This window comes from Nerophis ophidion, linkage group LG25 (assembly GCF_033978795.1).
Source record: "Nerophis ophidion isolate RoL-2023_Sa linkage group LG25, RoL_Noph_v1.0, whole genome shotgun sequence".
Lineage (NCBI taxonomy): Eukaryota > Metazoa > Chordata > Actinopteri > Syngnathiformes > Syngnathidae > Nerophis > Nerophis ophidion.
Genome location: NC_084635.1, coordinates 40,136,333 through 40,159,541, shown reverse-complemented (window position 1 = coordinate 40,159,541; position 23,209 = coordinate 40,136,333). Strand labels below are relative to the sequence as shown.

Below are 23,209 nucleotides of genomic sequence, written 5' to 3'. Positions count from 1 at the left end.
CGTGAACAAGACTCCTAGGTACTTGAACTCCTCCACTTGGGGCAGGGTCTCCTCCCCAACCCGGAGATGGCACTCCACCCTTTTCAGGGCGAGAACCACGGACTCGGATTTGTCAATAACATCAACAGAACTCACCTTTGTGCATTCAATGCACAACGTTATAAGTTTGGTGGACAAAATGAGACAGAAAAAGAAGTGGCATAAAACACGTCTTAGAAAGTCGGAGAAAGTTATACATGTAAACAAACCACGGTGAATTCAAGGACCGCCAAAATTAGTAGGACAAAACGGCACTCGCCAAATACTCGAATCAGTGAAGCATGTTTAATACAAACAGTGTGCTTTATAACAATTTGGGAGGTTTGTGTCATGTTTGTCCTCCTGCAGAAACCAAATTAAAACAAAAAATATGTTTTTTTCCTCTCATCATTTCCGTTTTTCATATATTTTGGAAAAAGCTCCAGAGAGCCAATAGGGCGGCGCTAAAGAGCCGCGGGTTGCCGACCCCAGACAATGTAAACAAACCACGGTGAGTTCAAGGACCGCCAAAATTAGTAGGAAAAAACGGCGCTTGCCAAGTACTCGAATTAGTGAAGCATGTTTAATACAAACACTGTGCCTTATAACAATTAGGGGGGTTTGTGTCATGTTTGTCCTCCTACAGAAACCAAATTAAAACAAAAAATATGTTTTTTTCTCCTCATCATTTCCATTTTTCATATATTTTTGAAGCGCTAAATGGCCGCATGCTGCTCCAGAGTCGTGGGTTGCCGACCCCTGACAATGTAAACAAACCACGGTGAGTTCAAGGACCGCCAAAATTAGTAGGACAAAACGGCGCTCGCCAAATAATCGAATCAGTGAAGCATGTTTAATATAAACAGTGTGCTTTATAACAATTAGGGAGGTTTGTGTCATGTTTGTCCTCCTGCAGAAACCATATTAAAACAAAAAATTATTTTTTTTCCATTTTTCATACATTTTTGAAAAAGCTCCAGAGAACCACTACGGTGGCGCTAAAGAGCCGCATGCGGCTCCAGAGCCGCGGGTTGCCGGCCCCTGACAATGTAAACAAACCACGATGAGTTCAAGGACCGCCAAAATTAGTAGGACAAAACGGCGCTTGCCAACCCCGATCTAGGGGAAGAAAGAGGATGGGTGGATAGGACAGGATAGGTCTTTATTATCATTGCACAAGTACAACAAAACTTTGTTTTCAGCAAAACCCATTCATGATGAGACAAACAAAGAGTGTACAGGGTTACAGAACAGGAACGCTGATGGGTCGCCTCAAGGCACCCCGCCAAAAATAGGAAGGTAAATGCTGGGGAAGGATGACTAAAAAAATACAATCTATACCAGGGGTCACCAACGCGGTGCCCGCGGGCACCAGGTCGCCCATAAGGACCAGATGAGTCGTCCGCTGGTCTGTTCTAAAAATAGCTCAAATAGCAGCACTTACCAGTGAGCTGCCTCTATTTTTTTAATTGTATTTATTTACTAGCAAGCTGGTCTCGCTTTGCTGGACATTTTTAATTCTAAGAGAAACAAAACTCGAATAGAATTTGAAAATCCAAGAAGATATTTTAAAGACTTGGTCTTCACTTGTTTAAATAAATTCATTTATTTTTTACTTTGCTTCTTATAACTTTCAGAAAGACAATTTTAGAGAAAAAATACAACCTTAAAAATGATTTTAGGATTTTTAAACACATACATTTTTACCTTTTAAATTCCTTCCTCTTCTTTCCTGACAATTTAAATCAATGTTGAAGCTTTTTTTTTTTATTATTGTAAAGAATAATAAATACATTTTAATTTATCCATCCATCCATCCATCCATCATCTTCCGCTTATCCGAGGTCGGGTCGCGGGGGCAGCAGCCTAAGCAGGGAAGCCCAGACTTCCCTATCTCCAGCCACTTCGTCTAGCTCTTCCCGGGGGATCCCGAGGCGTTCCCAGGCCAGCCGGGAGACATAGTCTTTCCAACGTGTCCTGGGTCTTCCCCGTGGCCTCCTACCAGCTGGACGTGCCCTAAACACATCCCTAGGGAGGCGTTCGGGTGGCATCCTGACCAGATGCCCGAACCACCTCATCTGGCTCCTCTCGATGTGGAGGAGCAGCGGCTTTACGTTGAGCTCCTCCCGGATGGCAGAGCTTCTCACCCTATCTCTAAGGGAGAGCCCCGCCACCCGGCGGAGGAAACTCATTTCGGCCGCTTGTACCCGTGATCTTATCCTTTCGGTCATGACCCAAAGCTCATGACCATAGGTGAGGATGGGAACGTAGATCGACCGGTAAATTGAGAACTTTGCCTTCCGGCTCAGCTCCTTCTTCACCACAACGGATCGATACAACGTCCGCATTACTGAAGACGCCGCACCGATCCGCCTGTCGATCTCACGATCCACTCTTCCCCCACTCGTGAACAAGACTCCTAGGTACTTGAACTCCTCCACTTGGGGCAGGGTCTCCTCCCCAACCCGGAGATGGCACTCCACCCTTTTCCGGGCGAGAACCATGGACTCGGACTTGGAGGTGCTGATTCTCATTCCGGTCGCTTCACACACATTTTAATTTAGTTCTTCATTTTAGCTTCTGTTTTTTCGACGAAGAATATTTGTGAAATTTTTCTTCAAACTTATTATGATTCAAATTCCAAAAAAATATTCTGGCAAACCAAGAAAATCTGTAGAATCAAATTCAAAGTAATTTGAATTTCTTTTAAAATTTTTATTTTGGGAAATCCAGAAGAAATAATGATTCGTCTTTGTTAGAAATATAGCTTGGTCCAATTTGTTATATATTCTAACAAAGTGCAGATTGGATTTTAACCTATTTAAAACATGTCATCAAAAATATATATTTATTGTGAGAAATTATTAAGATGATCAGTGTTTCCACAAAGATAAATATAATTAATTATTAATAATAACGTAGAGTTAAAGGTAAATTGAGCAAATTGGCTATTTCTGGCAATTTTTTTAAGTGTGTATCAAACTGGTAGCCCTTTGCATTAATCAGTACCCAAGAAGTAGCTCTTGGTTTCAAAAAGGTTGGTGACCCCTGCTCTAGACTGTCTGGAGCGGGAAAAATACCTCCATGGCAAAGCACATATATATATAGCAACGCACACGTCTTCAGTAATGCGGGCGCTGTATCGATCCGTTGTGGTGAAGAAGGAGCTGAGCCGGAAGGCAAAGCTCTCAATTTACCGGTCGATCTACGTTCCCATCCCCACCTATGGTCATGATCTTAGGGTTATGACCGAAAGGACAAGATCACGGGTACAAGCGGCCCAAATGGGTTTCCTCCACCGGGTGATGGGTCTCTCCCTTAGAGATAGGGTGAGAAGCTCTGACATCCGGGAGGAACTCAAAGTAAAGCCGCTGCTCCTCCACATGGAGAGGAGCCAGATGAGGTGGTTCGGGCATCTGGTCAGGATGCCACCCGAACGCCTCCCTAGGGAGGTGTTTATGGCACGTCCAACCGGTAGGAGGCCATGGGGAAGACCCAGGACACGTTGGGAAGACTACGTCTCCCGGCTGGCCTGGGAACTCCTTGGGATCCCCCGGGAGGAGCTGGACCAAGTGGCTTGGGAGAGGGAAGTCTGAGCTTCCCTGCTTAGGCTGCTGCCCCCGTGACCCGACCTCGGATGAGCAGAAGAAGATGGATGGATGGATGATCAAAATAAAGAGTAAGATTACTAATTCAGTGTTGATATTGGAGTAGTCCCCGGGTCCCTGTGTAGTGGAAATGTTGGGTCCTGAGGTGGAATGTGCGATACACAACAACCTTGCTGATGGAAATAAGCCTTTGGCTAAAATCTGGCACATTAACATTTTATAAGTGCATTAATGTTCTTATCAGGAGTTGCTGCTTATTGCTGTGTTTTGTGGGACCGGCAACAGTTAAGTTGGAGAAAATGCAGTCGTTAATTCATTAACTTCTTAAGGCCCAAGCTGTTTGTTTACATGCTTTTTTTCAATTTCTCTTTGCTCTTTGGGCTTATTGGACCCTAATTAGAATAAAACCAAGAATCATCTTTTGATATGATGTACTTAGTCCATAAGTAACAAACATGTACTTCATGTTTAGTGACATGGAATTCTTATTTTTTACACTTTTTTTCCCCCAAATTCCATTGTATGTTATACTCTTCTGCCACCACCAGATGGCAGTATAAGTGTCCACAATACCGTATTTCCTTGAATTGCCGGGTATATAGTATGTGCCTGCCTAGAATTACTGCCGGGTCAAACTCCTTTCGCAAAATAATTAGCGCATGCTTCGCATTACCACAGGCTCAGGATTAACACTGGGTCAAACTCGTTTCGCAAAATATTAACCTCTTCTCACTTCTGCGCTTATTCAAGGCATGTGGTAAAAGTAAGCATGCGCTAATAATTTTATAACCTCTTCTCACCCCTGCGCTTACCAATGGCATGCAGTAAAAATTTGAGTGTGACAAAAAAAATAATAATAATAAAAATACTTCAGCGGCCGCGGCCCGGTGGGTGGGGACCACTGCCCTACAACATGTCATCGCGACCGATCAGTAGGATTTAAGGTCCAAGCTATTGAATATGCTAAAAAGAACAATTAGCAGCTATGTTTTATTAATATACCGTAGCTGCGTGTGTCAAATATGAGTCATTAAATGACTCCCGCCTCCTGGTGGTAGAGGGCGCTAGTGATCCTTCTTGCGACTACTCGGCTGCAGAAGAAGTGACAACAAGCAGCAAAAGTGAGCGGCGATTGTTTATTATTTCCTCTCGCTTGCACTTTTAACATGGAGGATTACATATCTAAAATAAAACAGTTTTCTAAACTGGACTTTCAATCGAAGCAGGAGGTAACAAAGAAAGATCTCCATCGAGACAGAGAGACTTTTAAAACTGAAGAAAGATAAGGAAGACTTCTATAAACAAGTTATCGATGCTTTTGATCAGAAGGAGCTGCGCATGGACTTCATTTATAAGTAAAGGTAAGACCATAATAACGTTTTTTTCGTGATGGTATCCTTACATCACACTCAAATTTATAAGCACAGGCCTAAATTTACCGCATGCCTTTGGTAGGCGCCGGAGTGAAAAGAGGTTTTAAATGAATTAGCACCCCGGCGGCAATTCAAGGAAATACGGTATATTGGTTTTCGAAAATGAAAATAATCCAAATGGATTTTCAAAGTATGGACACACCTGGACTTGACCCTGAATAATCTTCGTTGACATCATTTCCTCCAGAAAGAGAGCTCATGTTGTGAAAACACTGAGTGACCACATCATGTTTGGAGCAGAGTGAACATTGTCAGTCGGGACTTCACCTTAAAACAGTAGAGCAGTCCGGCCTGTGATTCCCAACCTGGAGGACAGGTGCTGAAGGCGTCCAGGTGAGCTTCTGGCAGCTGCACTTCCTGTTCCTGGTCGCTGCTGATGCTCAGCTGGCAGAGCGAGAAGGCCTTGAAGGAATGGCAGTCTTTCACCTCCCAGCGGCCCAGAGCACGCCCGCCGGACATCGCCACGCAGCCGCTGGCGCTGACTGAGAAAGGACAAAAGAGGAGTCAACGGACAAGAAACATCGATAGAGAAAGACAGATTGTTATGACATCGATCTCTAATTTAAGGCAAGTGCTTTTTATTGAGGCCTCACAGGGCCGCTTAAACAGTGAATAATATATGTGTGTGATATCATGTGCGATACAAGCAGTCCTGCAGCGTGTTTACATGTGTGAGATATCACGAGCATATACAAAGTCCTGCAGCGTGTTTACTTGTGTGTGATATCATGTGCGATACATGCAGTCCTGCAGCGTGTTTACATGTGTGAGATATCATGAGCGATACAAACAGTCCTGTAGCGTGTTTACTTGTGTGTGGTATCACGTGTGATACGAACAGTCCTGCAGCGTGTTTATTTGTGTGTGATATCATGTGCGATATACGAACAGTCCTGCAGAGTGTTTACATGTGTGTGATATCATGTGTGATATCACGTGTTTACAAGCATAGTGTTTATTTGTGTGTGGAATATCATGTGCGATACAAACAGTCCCACAGCCTGTTTACATGTGTGTGATATCATGTGCGATACAAGCAGTGCTGCAGCGTGTTTACTTGTGCGTGATATCATGTGCGATACATGCAGTCCTGCAGCGTGTTTACATGTGTGGTAAAATGTGCGATACAAACAGTCCCACAGCGTGCTTACCTGTGTGTGATATCATGTGTGATACGAGCAGTGTGTTTACTTGTGTGTGGTATCATATGCGATACAAACATTCCCACAGCGTATTTACTTGTGCGTGGTATCATGTGCGATACAAGCAGTCCTGCAGTGTGTTTACTTGTGTGATGTATCATGTGTGATACAAGCAGTCCTGCAGTGTGTTTATTTGTGTGTGATATCATGTGCGATATACGAACAGTCCTGCAGGGTGTTTACATGTGTGTGATATCATGTGTGATATCACGTGTTTACAAGCATAGTTTTTATTTGTGTGTGGAATATCATGTGCGATACAAACAGTCCCACAGCCTGTTTACATGTGTGTGATATCATGTGCGATACAAGCAGTGCTGCAGCGTGTTTACTTGTGCGTGATATCATGTGCGATACATGCAGTCCTGCAGCGTGTTTACATGTGTGGTAAAATGTGCGATACAAACAGTCCCACAGCGTGCTTACCTGTGTGTGATATCATGTGTGATACGAGCAGTGTGTTTACTTGTGTGTGGTATCATATGCGATACAAACATTCCCACAGCGTATTTACTTGTGCGTGGTATCATGTGCGATACAAGCAGTCCTGCAGTGTGTTTACTTGTGTGTGGTATCATGTGTGATACAAGCAGTCCTGCAGCGTGTTTACTTGTGTGTGATATCATGTGCGATACATGCAGTCCTGCAGCGTGTTTACTTGTGTGTGGTATCATGTGTGATACAAGCAGTCCCGCAGCGTGTTTACTTGTGTGTGATATCATGTGCGATACGAGCAGTCCTGCAGCGTGTTTACATGTGTGTGATATCATGTGTGATACAAGCAGAGTGTTTACTTGTGTGTGCAATATCATGTGCGATACAAACAGTCCCACAGCCTGTTTACTTGTGTGTGATATCATGTGCGATACAATCAGTCCTGCAGTGTGTTTACTTGTGTGTTATATCATGTCTGACACAAGCTGACACGCACCCTGTTAACTTGTGTGTGATATCATGTGTCATACAAACAGTCCCGCAGCCTGTTTACTTGTGTGTGATATCATGTGCGATACAAACAGTCCTGCAGCCTGTTTACTTGTGTGTGATATCATGTGCGATACATGCAGTCCTGCAGCGTGTTTACTTGTGTGCGGTATCATGTGTGATACAAGCAGTCCCGCAGCGTGTTTACTTGTGTGTGATATCATGTGCGATACGAGCAGTCCTGCAGCGTGTTTACATGTGTGTGATATCATGTGTGGTACAAGCAGAGTGTTTACTTGTGTGTGGAATATCATGTGCGATACAAACAGTCCCGCAGCCTGTTTGCTTGTGTGTGATATCATGTGCGATACGAGCAGTCCTGCAGCGTGTTTACATGTGTGTGATATCATGTGTGATACAAGCAGTGTTTACTTGTGTGTAGAATATCATGTGCGATACGAGCAGTCCTGCAGCGTGTTTACTTGTGTGTGATATCATGTCTGATACAGGCTAACACGCACCCTGTTTACTTGTGTGTGATATCATGTGCAATACAGTCCCACAGCGTGTTTACTTGTGTGTGATATCATGTGTGATACAAGCAGAGTGTTTACTTGTGTGTGGAATATCATGTGCGATACAAACAGTCCCGCAGCCTGTTTACAGTATCATGTGCGATACAAGCAGTCCTTCAACGTGTTTACTTGTGCAGCCCTTTGAGACACTTGTGATTGTGAGTTATTGATTGATATGCGTTTTCATTCATTATAAATATTTTTTTCTTTACACTATGTTTTTTCATTTACAGGATGTTTTATTGTTCATTTACTGTCCATGTTTTTTCGTATAGAGGTTGTTTTATTTTATTTGTGTTTTTTTTCGTTTACAGTACTTTACAGCATATGTTTGTTTTGTTTATTATAGATGTTTATGTTTTAAATCTCTAAAACCTCTAATCATACACTTTATCAACTTTTCTCAGACAGGCATCAACATTTTGTCACTTTTCTCTCGCTTAAACCTCCCGTGACCCTGAACGGGACAGGCGGTGGGAAATGGATGGATGGATGAACATTGCATGCAGTGCATGTAGTTTCAAATCCAAATGGAAAGGACGATTGTATTTAGTAAGAAAAGATGAAGTACTTTATCGACTTTGGCGGACCACATCTGGCCCCCGAGCCTTGAGTTGGACACCATGGTGTAAGTTCTACCTGGCTGATGCTGGTTCCAGTTGGTGAAGGAGAGCGGCAGGGTGGATCCGTTGTGATGAAGCCATGAGTACTGATGGTCCACGTCCCTCAGGCCCATCCAGTAGTGCATGCTGCTGTTGGCCCCGCCTGCGCTCAGCAAACTGTCGATGAACGCCTGCTGGAACCTGCTGGACCCACCAAATGTTGACCAAGTTCTTTGAAAAGAAGGCACAGGTGTGGGGTCCCTCACAAACCACCTGTTCTGTAGGGTGAGCAGGGGAGCGTTGCAGTAGTAGCCTCCGCGCGCGTCCTCGAAGGTCTGCTGATGGCTGGTGAAGGTGTAGCAGGAGCGGCCGTGACGCTTCCAGCCCTGCCAGCAAAACACTGGACACTCAACTCATCTGCCTGACACTCTCACACTCTGGCTGGAGTCTACACAACACTGGACACTCAACTCATCTGCCTGACACTCTCACACTCTGGCTGGAGTCTACACAACACTGGACACTCAACTCATCTGCCTGACACTCTCACACTCTGGCTGGAGTCTACACAACACTGGACACTCAACTCATCTGCCTGACACTCTCACACTCTGGCTGGAGTCTACACAACACTGGACACTCAACTCATCTGCCTGACACTCTCACACTCTGGCTGGAGTCTACACAACACTGGACACTCAACTCATCTGCCTGACACTCTCACACTCTGGCTGGAGTCTACACAACACTGGACACTCAACTCATCTGCCTGACACTCTCACACGCTGGCAGGAGTCTACACAACACTGGACACTCCACTCATCTGCCTGACACTCTCACACTCTGGCTGGAGTCTACACAACACTGGACACTCAACTCATCTACCTAACACTCTCACATGCTGGCTGGAGTCTACACAACACTGGACACTCAACTCATCTACCTAACACTCTCACATGCTGGCTGGAGTCTACACAACACTGGACACTCAACTCATCTACCTAACACTCTCACATGCTGGCTGGAGTCTACACAACACTGGACACTCAACTCATCTGCCTGACACTCTCACACGCTGGCTGGAGTCTACACAACACTGGACACTCAACTCATCTGCCTGACACTCTCACATGCTGGCTGGAGTCTACACAACACTGGACACTCAACTCATCTACCTAACACTCTCACATGCTGGCTGGAGTCTACACAACACTGGACACTCAACTCATCTACCTAACACTCTCACATGCTGGCTGGAGTCTACACAACACTGGACACTCAACTCATCTACCTAACACTCTCACATGCTGGCTGGAGTCTACACAACACTGGACACTCAACTCATCTGCCTGACACTCTCATACGCTGGCTGGAGTCTACACAACACTGGACACTCCACTCATCTGCCTGACACTCTCATACGCTGGCTGGAGTCTACACAACACTGGACACTCAACTCATCTACCTAACACTCTCACATGCTGGCTGGAGTCTACACAACACTGGACACTCAACTCATCTACCTAACACTCTCACATGCTGGCTGGAGTCTACACAACACTGGACACTCCACTCATCTGCCTGACACTCTCACACGCTGGCTGGAGTCTACACAACACTGGACACTCAACTCATCTGCCTGACACTCTCACATGCTGGCTGGAGTCTACACAACACTGGACACTCAACTCATCTGCCTGACACTCTCACATGCTGGCTGGAGTCTACACAACACTGGACACTCCACTCATCTGCCTGACACTCTCACACGCTGGCTGGAGTCTACACAACACTGGACACTCAACTCATCTGCCTGACACTCTCACACTCTAGCTGGAGTCTACACAACACTGGACACTCCACTCATCTGCCTGACACTCTCACATGCTGGCTGGAGTCTACACAACACTGGACACTCCACTCATCTGCCTGACACTCTCACACGCTGGCTGGAGTCTACACAACACTGGACACTCCACTCATCTGCCTGACACTCTCACACGCTGGCTGGAGTCTACACAACACTGGACACTCAACTCATCTGCCTGACACTCTCACATGCTGGCTGGAGTCTACACAACACTGGACACTCAACTCATCTGCCTGACACTCTCACATGCTGGCTGGAGTCTACACAACACTGGACACTCCACTCATCTGCCTGACACTCTCACACGCTGGCTGGAGTCTACACAACACTGGACACTCAACTCATCTGCCTGACACTCTCACACTCTAGCTGGAGTCTACACAACACTGGACACTCCACTCATCTGCCTGACACTCTCACATGCTGGCTGGAGTCTACACAACACTGGACACTCCACTCATCTGCCTGACACTCTCACACGCTGGCTGGAGTCTACACAACACTGGACACTCCACTCATCTGCCTGACACTCTCACACGCTGGCTGGAGTCTACACAACACTGGACACTCCACTCATCTGCCTAACACTCTCACACGCTGGCTGGAGTCTACACAACACTGGACACTCCACTCATCTGCCTGACACTCTCACACGCTGGCTGGAGTCTACACAACACTGGACAACTCATCTACCTGACACTCTCATACGCTGGCTGGAGTCTACACGACACTGGACACTCAACTCATCTGCCTGACACTCTCACATGCTGGCTGGAGTCTACACAACACTGGACACTCAACTCATCTGTCTGACACTCTCACATGCTGGCTGGAGTCTACACAACACTGGACACTCCACTCATCTGCCTGACACTCTCACACGCTGGCTGGAGTCTACACAACACTGGACACTCCACTCATCTGCCTGACACTCTCACATGCTGGCTGGAGTCTACACAACACTGGACACTCAACTCATCTGCATGACACTCTCACACGCTGGCTGGATTCTACACAACACTGGACACTCCACTCATCTGCCTGACACTCTCACACGCTGGCTGGAGTCTACACAACACTGGACACAACTCATCTACCTGACACTCTCATACGCTGGCTGGAGTCTACACAACACTGGACACTCCACTCATCTGCCTGACACTCTCACACGCTGGCTGGAGTCTACACAACACTGAACACAACTCATCTACCTGACACTCTCATACGCTGGCTGGAGTCTACACAACACTGGACACTCAACTCATCTGCCTGACACTCTCACACGCTGGCTGGAGTCTACACAACACTGGACACTCCACTCATCTGCCTGACACTCTCACACGCTGGCTGGAGTCTACACAACACTGGACACTCCACTCATCTGCCTGACACTCTCACACGCTGGCTGGAGTCTACACAACACTGGACACTCCACTCATCTACCTGACACTCTCACACGCTGGCTGGAGTCTACACAACACTGAACACAACTCATCTACCTGACACTCTCATACGCTGGCTGGAGTCTACACAACACTGGACAGTCAACTCATCTGCCTGACACTCTCACATGCTGGCTGGAGTCTACACAACACTGGACACTCCACTCATCTGCCTGACACTCTCACACGCTGGCTGGAGTCTACACAACACTGGACACTCCACTCATCTGCCTGACACTCTCACACGCTGGCTGGAGTCTACACAACACTGGACACTCAACTCATCTGCCAGACACTCTCACACGGTGGCTGGAGTCTACACAACACTGGACACTCAACTCATCTGCCAGACACTCTCACACGCTGGCTGGAGTCTACACAACACTGGACACTCAACTCATCTACCTGACACTCTCACACGCTGGCTGGAGTCTACACAACACTGGACACTCAACTCATCTGCCTGACACTCTCATACGCTGGCTGGAGTCTAAACAACACTGGACACTCAACTCATCTGCCTGACACTCTCACACGCTGGCTGGAGTCTACACAACACTGGACACTCATCTGCCTGACACTCTCACATGCTGGCTGGAGTCTACACAACACTGGACACTCAACTCATCTGCCTGACACTCTCACACGCTGGCTGGAGTCTACACAACACTGGACACTCAACTCATCTACCTAACACTCTCACATGCTGGCTGGAGTCTACACAACACTGGACACTCAACTCATCTACCTAACACTCTCACATGCTGGCTGGAGTCTACACAACACTGGACACTCAACTCATCTGCCTGACACTCTCACATGCTGGCTGGAGTCTACACAACACTGGACACTCAACTCATCTACCTGACACTCTCACACGCTGGCTGGAGTCTACACAACACTGGACACAACTCATCTACCTGACACTCTCATACGCTGGCTGGAGTCTACACAACACTGGACACTCAACTCATCTGCCTGACACTCTCATACGCTGGCTGGAGTCTACACAACACTGGACACTCAACTCATCTACCTGACACTCTCACACGCTGGCTGGAGTCTACACAACACTGGACACTCAAGTCATCTACCTGACACTCTCATACGCTGGCTGGAGTCTACACAACACTGGACACTCCACTCATCTGCCTGACACTCTCACATGCTGGCTGGAGTCTACACAACACTGGACACTCAACTCATCTGCCTGACACTCTCACATGCTGGCTGGAGTCTACACAACACTGGACACTCCACTCATCTGCCTGACACTCTCACACGCTGGCTGGAGTCTACACAACACTGGACACTCCACTCATCTGCCTGACACTCTCACACGCTGGCTGGAGTCTACACAACACTGGACACTCAACTCATCTGCCTGACACTCTCACACGGTGGCTGGAGTCTACACAACACTGGACACTCCACTCATCTACCTGACACTCTCACACGCTGGCTGGAGTCTACACAACACTGAACACAACTCATCTACCTGACACTCTCATACGCTGGCTGGAGTCTACACAACACTGGACAGTCAACTCATCTGCCTGACACTCTCACATGCTGGCTGGAGTCTACACAACACTGGACACTCCACTCATCTGCCTGACACTCTCACACGCTGGCTGGAGTCTACACAACACTGGACACTCCACTCATCTGCCTGACACTCTCACACGCTGGCTGGAGTCTACACAACACTGGACACTCAACTCATCTGCCAGACACTCTCACACGGTGGCTGGAGTCTACACAACACTGGACACTCAACTCATCTGCCAGACACTCTCACACGCTGGCTGGAGTCTACACAACACTGGACACTCAACTCATCTACCTGACACTCTCACACGCTGGCTGGAGTCTACACAACACTGGACACTCAACTCATCTGCCTGACACTCTCATACGCTGGCTGGAGTCTAAACAACACTGGACACTCAACTCATCTGCCTGACACTCTCACACGCTGGCTGGAGTCTACACAACACTGGACACTCATCTGCCTGACACTCTCACATGCTGGCTGGAGTCTACACAACACTGGACACTCAACTCATCTGCCTGACACTCTCACACGCTGGCTGGAGTCTACACAACACTGGACACTCAACTCATCTACCTAACACTCTCACATGCTGGCTGGAGTCTACACAACACTGGACACTCAACTCATCTACCTAACACTCTCACATGCTGGCTGGAGTCTACACAACAGTGGACACTCAACTCATCTGCCTGACACTCTCACATGCTGGCTGGAGTCTACACAACACTGGACACTCAACTCATCTACCTGACACTCTCACACGCTGGCTGGAGTCTACACAACACTGGACACAACTCATCTACCTGACACTCTCATACGCTGGCTGGAGTCTACACAACACTGGACACTCAACTCATCTGCCTGACACTCTCATACGCTGGCTGGAGTCTACACAACACTGGACACTCAACTCATCTACCTGACACTCTCACACGCTGGCTGGAGTCTACACAACACTGGACACTCAACTCATCTACCTGACACTCTCATACGCTGGCTGGAGTCTACACAACACTGGACACTCAACTCATCTGCCTGACACTCTCACACGCTGGCTGGAGTCTACACAACACTGGACACTCAACTCATCTACCTGACACTCTCACACGCTGGCTGGAGTCTACACAACACTGGACACACAACTCATCTGCCTGACACTCTCACACGCTGGCTGGAGTCTACACAACACTGGACACTCCACTCATCTGCCTGACACTCTCACATGCTGGCTGGAGTCTACACAACACTGGACACTCAACTCATCTGCCTGACACTCTCACACGCTGGCTGGAGTCTACACAACACTGGACACTCAACTCATCTGCCTGACACTCTCACACGCTGGCTGGAGTCTACACAACACTGGACACTCAACTCATCTGCCTGACACTCTCACACGCTGGCTGGAGTCTACACAACACTGGACACTCCACTCATCTGCCTGACACTCTCACATGCTGGCTGGAGTCTACACAACACTGGACACTCAACTCATCTGCCTGACACTCTCACACGCTGGCTGGAGTCTACACAACACTGGACACTCCACTCATCTGCCTGACACTCTCACACGCTGGCTGGAGTCTACACAACACTGGACACTCCACTCATCTGCCAGACCCTCTCACACGCTGGCTGGAGTCTACACAATACTGGACACTCAACTCATCTGCCTGACACTCTCACACGCTGGCTGGAGTCTACACAATACTGGACACTCAACTCATCTGCCTGACACTCTCACACGCTGGCTGGAGTCTACACAACACTGGACACTCAACTCATCTGCCTGACACTCTCACACGCTGGCTGGAGTCTACACAACACTGGACACTCCACTCATCTGCCTGACACTCTCACACGCTGGCTGGAGTCTACACAACACTGGACACTCAACTCATCTGCCTGACACTCTCACACGCTGGCTGGAGTCTACACAAAACTGGACACTCCACTCATCTGCCTGACACTCTCACACGCTGGCTGGAGTCTACACAACACTGGACACAACTCATCTGCCTGACACTCTCACACGCTGGCTGGAGTCTACACAACACTGGACACTCCACTCATCTGCCTGACACTCTCACATGCTGGCTGGAGTCTACACAACACTGGACACTCAACTCATCTGCCTGAAGCGTGTTTACTTGTGTGTGATATCATGTGCGATATAAGCAGTCTTGCAGAGTGTTTACTTTTGTGTGTGATATCATGTGCTATACAAACAGTCCTGCAGTGTTTACTTGTGTGCGATATATGTGATACAAGCAGTCCTGCAGTATGTCTACATGTGTGTGTGATATCATGTGGGATACAAGCAGTCGCGCAGCCTGTTTATTTGTGTGTGATATCATGTGCGATACAATAAGTCATGCAGATTCTTTACGTGTGTTTGATATCATGTACGATACAAACAGTCCTGAAGCGTGTTTACTTGTGTGTGATATGTGCGATATAAGCAGTCCAGCAGCCTGTTTACTTGTGTGTGATATCATGTGCGATACAAGCAGTCCTGCAGTGTTTACTTGTGTGCGATATCATGTGCTATACAAACAGTCCTGCAGCGTGTTTACTTATGTGTGATATCATGTGTGATACAAGCAGTCCTGCAGTATGTCTACATGTGTGTGTGATATCATGTGGAATACAAGCAGTCGCGCAGCCTGTTTATTTGTTTGTGATATCATGTGCGATACAATAAGTCATGCAGATTCTTTACGTGTGTTTGATATCATGTACGATACAAACAGTCCTGAAGCGTGTTTACTTGTGTGTGATATGTGCGATACAAGCAGTCCAGCAGCCTGTTTACTTGTGTGTGATATCATGTGCAATACAAGCAGTCCTGCAGCGTGTTTACTTGTGTGTGATATCATGTGCAATACAAGCAGTCCTGCAGCATGTTTACTTGTGTGTGATATCATGTGCGATACAAACAGGCCCTCAGCGTGTTTACTTGTGTGTGTTTACATGTGTGATACAAACAGTCCTGAAGCGTGTTTACGTGTGTGTGATATCATGTGCAATACAAGCAGTCCTGCAGCGTGTTTACGTGTGTGATATCATGTGCAATACAAGCAGTCCTGCAGCGTGTTTACGTGTGTGTGATATCATGTGCATACTGTACTTAGTTGTTCAGACAGTAATGTGTTTGTACAAGTTTAGATTGTGGAATGACGTCTCTTATTAGAGAAAAACGATAATGTCTCTTGCTTACATTTTAGCAATTAAGCTAGCTAGCAAGCTAACGCTCCATCATTTTATCAACGCAGGTTCATCAATCATCTTTTTCCGATCGCTTTAGAATGATACAGTAATGTAAGGACTTTCACAGCGGTTTTAGCTCGGTTGGTAGAGTTGCCGTGCCAGCAACTTTAGGGTTCCGGGTTCGAGCGCCGCTTCTGCCATCCTAGTCACTGCCGTTGTGTCCTTGGGCAAGACACTTTACCCACCTGCTCCCAGTGCCACCCACACCTCTTTAAAGGCCTACTAAAACCCACTACTACCAACCACACAGTCTGATAGTTTATACATCAATGATGAAATATTAACATTGCAACACATGCCAATACGGCCTCTTTAGTTTACTAAATGGCAATTTTAAATTTCGCGCTGAAATATCCTGCTGAAACGTCGCGGTGTGATGACGCGTGCGCGTGACGTCACGCATTGTAGAGGACATTTTGTTCCAGCACCGTTCACAGCTATAAGTCGTCTCTTTTCATCGCATAATTCCACAGTATTCTGGACATCTGTGTTGCTGAATCTTTTGCAATTTGTTCACTGAATAATGGAGACGTCAAAGAAGAAAGCTGTAGGTGGGAAACGGTGTATTGCGGCCGGCTTTAGCAACACAAACACAGCTGGTGTTTCATTGTTTACATTCCCGAAAGATGACGGTGAAGCTTTACTATGGAACAGAGCGGTCAAGCGAACACGGTTGGATTGGACCCTAGACACAAAGAACAGTGTATTATGCAGCGATCATTTCGAAAGATCGTGTTTCGAAGAGGGTCCCAGACGAAGGACAGAGATGGGCATCGCCACAACCCGTCGACTGGTGCTGAAGAAAGGTGCGGGACTGACCTTAAGGTTGTACAGGTACGACCATATAATCTCACTAAAACACTAGTAACACAATAAGCAGATACGGGATTTTCCAGAATTATCCTAGTAAATGTGTCTAATAACATCTGAATCGCTCCCAATGTATAGTCTTTTTTTATTTTTTTCTAGTCCTTCACTCTCACTTTCCTCATCCACGAATCCATCATCCTCGCTCAAATTAGTGGGGAAATCGTCGCTTTCTCGGTCCGAATCGCTCTCACTGCTGGTGGCCATGATTGTAAACAATGTTCAGATGTGAGGAGCTCCACAACCCGTGACGTCACGCGCACATCGTCTGCTACTTCCGGTACAGGCAAGGCTTTTTTATTAGCCACCAATAGTTGCGAACTTTATCCTCGATGTTCTCTACTAAATCCTTTCAGCAAAAATATGGCAATATCGCGAAATGATCAAGTATGACACATAGAATGGACCTGCTATCCACATTTAAATAAGAACATCTCATTTCAGTAAGTCTTTAAGTCACTAGAGAAAAGCGCTATATACGGGTGTATATGTATTGAGCCATTTCGGTACAGTGTTTTCGGTTCGGTGCGGAGGACTACCGAACGAGTACATATGAAGTAGCCGCCTATACTAAAGTCTTAATAAGCTGCTCCGCTTTCTGCCTCCGTCTCCTACACAGCACCCAGCATTGTCCCTCCCACACAACCATCTGATTGGTTGCATTCAAAAGCGGTAACAGCCAATCAGCAGTGCGAATTCAGAGCGCATGTAGTCAGCGCTTCAGCGTCGAGCAGATAGGTGTTTAGCAGGTGAGCAGCGGCCTCTCCCCAAATTATACTAAACACTTCCAAGTCAACTACTACTAACATCACTATGAGCCCGTTGACCTTCTAGAAACACTCATTCGCAGTCCTGGCTTCAGGTGAAGGCTAATTAGCTTTTAGCGTAACGATAGCTCATTCTGTGGTGTGTGTGTGTGTGTGTAACGGACAGTGTTGATTGAAGTGTGTAGAAGCAGCAAAAAAGGACATTATGTTAAATGAAGAGTTTCTGTCTCTGATAGTGTACATAATAATGTAAGTTCATCATAAAGCCTACATGAACTCCATGGTGTTCAGGAATGAATAGTCTTTCCTATTGCTATTGTACTATTTTTTCAGCGATAGTAACATTAATCATTAGTAATGTAGCAGCCTAGTTTTGAATGGCAGGGTCCCTGCAATCACATGTTGACAAAAATATAACATTTACATAATAAAAGTCAACTACAGGCTTCCCAAATGCTGTAATAAATCAAGCATGACGAGTTGACTTGAAACTGTTTAATGTTGCACTTTTTATATGTAGAAGAAAAGTTTTGTCATTTTATTTAATCAAAGCAACAACCAGAGGCAGTTTGATGTGGGCAGAATATGTATAGTGTTCCCAATGTTCAAAGGATAAAGCCATTGTTTACAAATTTGGTAAACAAATAACCAAAAAACTGTATATTTTGTTGTTTTCTTACTGTACCGAAAATGAACTGAACCGTGACCTTTAAACCGAGATACGTACCGAACCGAAATTTTTGTGTACCGTTACACCCCTATCGCTATATAAATATAATTCCCTTCACTTCCCTTTATCAGTACTATCGTTTGTTTGCAAAAGAAGGACCACTCTTGTAACCCGTGACAACGCATGCACACGGCAAGTATCGAGGCGGGCAAACTTACCCACTTCATTTTCTGTTATCGTCTGATGAATTGACTTGTGCAATATTTTCCCAGGCCTAATATGGACAAAAACACGTATGTTTGCACAATGGTGGCCTTTGTAGTTTCAGTCGTGTTTTGACACGTGCCGTCAATTGAGAGCCCCCGTTTGACCCCCAGCTGCCCTTCTAGCCCCCACCCGGCCTCAGCTTGGAGTCAAAGGCTCGCACTCCTATTTGTGCAGAAACGCAATACTGAGGTGGAACAAAAGAGATATAGTTTTTTTTTTTTTTGAGTTTTTTTTTTTTTTTTAGATGTGAGTCATATTGCTGAGAAAGACCGCACCAAAACAAACATGGCACACCATTCAAGGTGCGGTGGGAGGACAAGGCGGACTTCAGCAGAGGTCTGAGGAGTCTGGATGAGTCATCGCGGACTTTGTGCCGTCTGGGCTGCCGCGGCGTTGGCTTTCAGGGTATGAAAGGGCCTGATGACTCAGGGCCAGGATATTTGTGTCAAGTCCAGACAAGGAGACACAAAAAGGCCAGAAATTATGTCATCAGTCCGGTGAATGAGCTTATTGTTCTGAGGACCGCTGTGATTGTATTCATTTGACGCAACGTGTGTGTGTGTGTGTGTGTGTGTGTGTGTGTGTGTGTGTGTGTGTGTGTGTGACAAGCTCAAGTGTCCTGTGTGAGTTTCTCTGCTGATACACGCACATATACAGAAGTTCCTTTGGTGCACTCACAAACGATCAGAAATCACCAAAATCCTTAAAGGGGAACATTATCACAATTTCAAAAGGGTTAGAAACAATAAAAATCAGTTCCCAGTGGCTTGTTTTATTTCACAAAGTTTTTTTCCAAATTTTACACCTCCCGGAATATCCCTAAAAAAAGCTTTAAGGTTCTTGATTTTCGCTATTTGCGATGCGACTGTCCATTTCCCTGTGACGTCATACAGGGCTGCCAATACAAACAACATGGCGGTTAGCACAGCAAGATATAGCGACATTAGCTCGGATTCAGACTCGGATTTCAGCGGCTTAAGCGAGTCAACAGATTACGCATGTATTGAAACAGATGGTCGGAGTATGGAGGCAGATAGCGAAAACGAAATTGAAGAAGAAATTGAAGCTATTGAGCGAATAGCTATTGACGCTATTCGGCCATAGCGTGGGTGTACCTAATGAAGTGGCCCATAGCATGGCTGCCTTATTAGCATCGCCGGTAAAATGTGCGGACCAAACGATCAGGACTTTCGCATCTTGTGACACTGGAGCAACTTAAATCCGTCGATTGGTAAGTGTTTGTTTCGCATTAATTGTGGGTATCTAGTTTCAAATGTACATACAGCTAGCGTAAATAGCATGTTAGCATCTATTAGCTGGCAGTCATGCCGTGACCAAATATGTCTGATTAGCACATAAGTCAACAACATCAACAAAACTCACCTTTGTGATTTCGTTGACTTAATCGTTGCAAATGCATCTGCAGGTTATCCACACATCTCTGTGCCATGTCTGTCTTAGCATCGCCGGTAAAATGTGAAGACACTCTGGTATATTCAATGGGGGTCTAGCAGAAGATTTCTTGCCAGTGGTGCAACTTGAATCCCTCCCTGTTAGTGTTGTTACACCCTCCGACAACACACCGACGAGGCATGATGTCTCCAAAGTTCCAAAAAATAGTCAAAAAACAAAAAATAACAGAGCTGAGACCCGGTGTTTGTAATGTGTTGAAAATGAAAATGGCGGGTGTGTTACCTCGTTGACGTCACGTTCTGACGTCATCGCTAAAAGACCGATAAACAGAAAGGCGTTTAATTTGCCAAAATTCACCCATTTAGAGTTCGGAAATTGGTTAAAAAAAATGCATGGTCTTTTTTCTGCAACATCAAGGTATATATTGACGCTTACATAGGTTTGGTGATAATGTTCCCCTTTAACTTGAACAACAATAATTAACCAAATGCTTTCTTCTTCCTGGGGGAGCGTTTGGGAAAATATTTGAGAAGCACGGTTTCAGAGTAATATGACTCAAGTAAAAGTAGAAATGTAGTCGTCCGAACAATTATTGGAAGAAGAATATGTAAGTTTTTAGAGAACAAACTACCGGGTACTCAAGAACTAAGTAACTGATGAGTAACTTCTGATTTACTTAGTAGCTATTTGTAACAGTACTTGCTTGACAACTGTAGTTGGTGTGTGTGTGTGTGTGTGTGTGTGTGACGAGCTCAACTGTCCTGTGTGAGTTGCTCTGCCAATACGTGCACAAATACAGAAGTCCCTTTGGTGCCCTCACAAACGATCAGAAATCACCAAAATCCTTATCTTGAACAACAATAATTAACAAAATGCTTTCTTATTCCTTGGGGAGCGTTTTGAGAAAATATTTGAAAAGCACGGTTTTAGAGTAATATGACTCAAGTTGGGCTTCACGGTGGCAGAGGGGTTAGTGCGTCTGCCTCACAATACGAAGGTCCTGCAGTCCTGGGTTCAAATCCAGGCTCGGGATCTTTCTGTGTGGAGTTTGCATGTTCTCCCCGTGAATGCGTGGGTTCCCACCGGGTACTCCAGCTTCCTCCCACCTCCAAAAACATGCACCTGGGGATAGGTTGATTGGCAACACTAAATTGGCCCTAGTGTGTGAATGTGAGTGTGAATGTTGTCTGTCTGTGTTGGCCCTGCGATGAGGTGGCGACTTGTCCAGGGTGTACCCCGCCTTCCGCCCGATTGTAGCTGAGATAGGCGCCAGCGCCCCCCGCGACCCCAAAAAGGGAATAAGCGGTAGAAAATGGATGGATGGATGGATGACTCAAGTAAAAGTAGAAATGTAGTCTGAACAATTACTGGAAGAAGAATATGTAAGCTTTTAGACAACAAACTACCGGGTACTCAAGTACTAAGTAACTGATGAGTAAAGTCTGATTTACTTAGTAGCTATTTGTAACAGTACTTACATGACAACTGTTGTTTGTGTGTGTGTGTGTGTGTGTGTGTGACGAGCTCAACTGTCCTGTGTGAGTTGCTCTGCCGATACGCACAAAAATACAGCAATCCCTTTGGTGCCCTCACAAATGATCATAAATCACCAAAATCCTTACCTTTAACAACAATAATTAACAAAATGCTTTCTTATTCCTGGAGGAGCGCTTGGGAAAATATTTGAGAAGCACGGTTTCAGAGTAATATGACTCAAGTAAAAGTAGAAATGTAGTCTGAACAATTACTGGAAGAAGAATATGTACGTTTTTAGAGAAAAAAACTACCGGGTACTCAAGTACTAAGTAACTGATGAGTAAATTCTGATTTACTTAGTAGCTATTTGTAACAGTACTTGCATGATAACTGTTGTTTGTGTGTGTGTGTGTGTGTGACGAGCTCAACTGTCCTGTGTGAGTTGCTCTGCCGATACGCACACAAATACAGCAATCCCTTTGGTGCCCTCACAAATGATCATAAATCACCAAAATCCTTAACTTGAACAACAAAAATTAATCAAATGCTTTCTTCTTCCTGGGGGAGCGTTTGAGAAAATATCTGAGAAGCCCGGTTTTTGTAGTCGTACGAACAATTACTGGAGGAACAATATGTAAGTATTCAGAGAACAAATTACCGGGCACTCAAGTAACTTCAGATTTACTTAGTAGCTATTTGTAACAGTACTTGGATGACAACTGTAGTTAGTGTGTGTGTGTGTGTGTGTGTGTGTGTGCGTGCACCTCAGGGCAGCCTTCATCCAAGGTTCCAGGTTGATGAACTGACAAACTTTCTTTTCTACACACGGCAGGAAGTCGCTCGTCACATGACACCAACAGCCAGGCACCTTCCTGTGGAAGAGAAGTAAAATGATTTCCGATTGTTATAATTGATATTCCCCGCAGTTTGTCTGTCTCTAATCTTTTTTTTTTTTTTTTTTTTTTTACAAATTAGACGTGAACCCTCTGACATCATGGATGCCAGGGCGAAAGCGCCCAAATCGACTTTCAAAGCCTTGAAACATGATTTGAATAGGCCTGACTAGACTGTGTCCAATAAACACGTTTGAAAAATACAGTCGTGTGCAAAGATATTAGAACACTTACCATAAACTGGTCTTGTTTCAATGGTATGACCCCAATACATCTCTGTGATAATGTGTCAGAGAGTGTGATATATTGTTCATCCCCCTCTTTACAGCAAAGCTTTGAGCTCCTGTGGTCCTC

At 45.8% G+C, this 23,209-nt stretch overlaps 1 protein-coding gene across 4 annotated transcripts in view; it reads right to left on the bottom strand.

The window, feature by feature from the left end:
• Nucleotides 1-23,209, bottom strand: part of pla2r1 (phospholipase A2 receptor 1) — a 105,754-nt gene that overhangs the window by 61,184 nt on the left and 21,361 nt on the right. For 3 of the 4 annotated variants that reach the window (XM_061887315.1, XM_061887312.1, XM_061887314.1), the window contains 4 exons: nt 22,727-22,834; nt 8,636-8,748; nt 8,400-8,566; nt 5,327-5,541 (listed from right to left, as the gene is read on the bottom strand). In XM_061887315.1, the coding sequence (XP_061743299.1) occupies nt 5,327-5,541; nt 8,400-8,566; nt 8,636-8,748; nt 22,727-22,834 (603 nt within the window). The remainder of the gene's footprint in view (nt 1-5,326; nt 5,542-8,399; nt 8,567-8,635; nt 8,749-22,726; nt 22,835-23,209) is intronic. The other variant, XM_061887313.1, reaches the window with a different exon arrangement.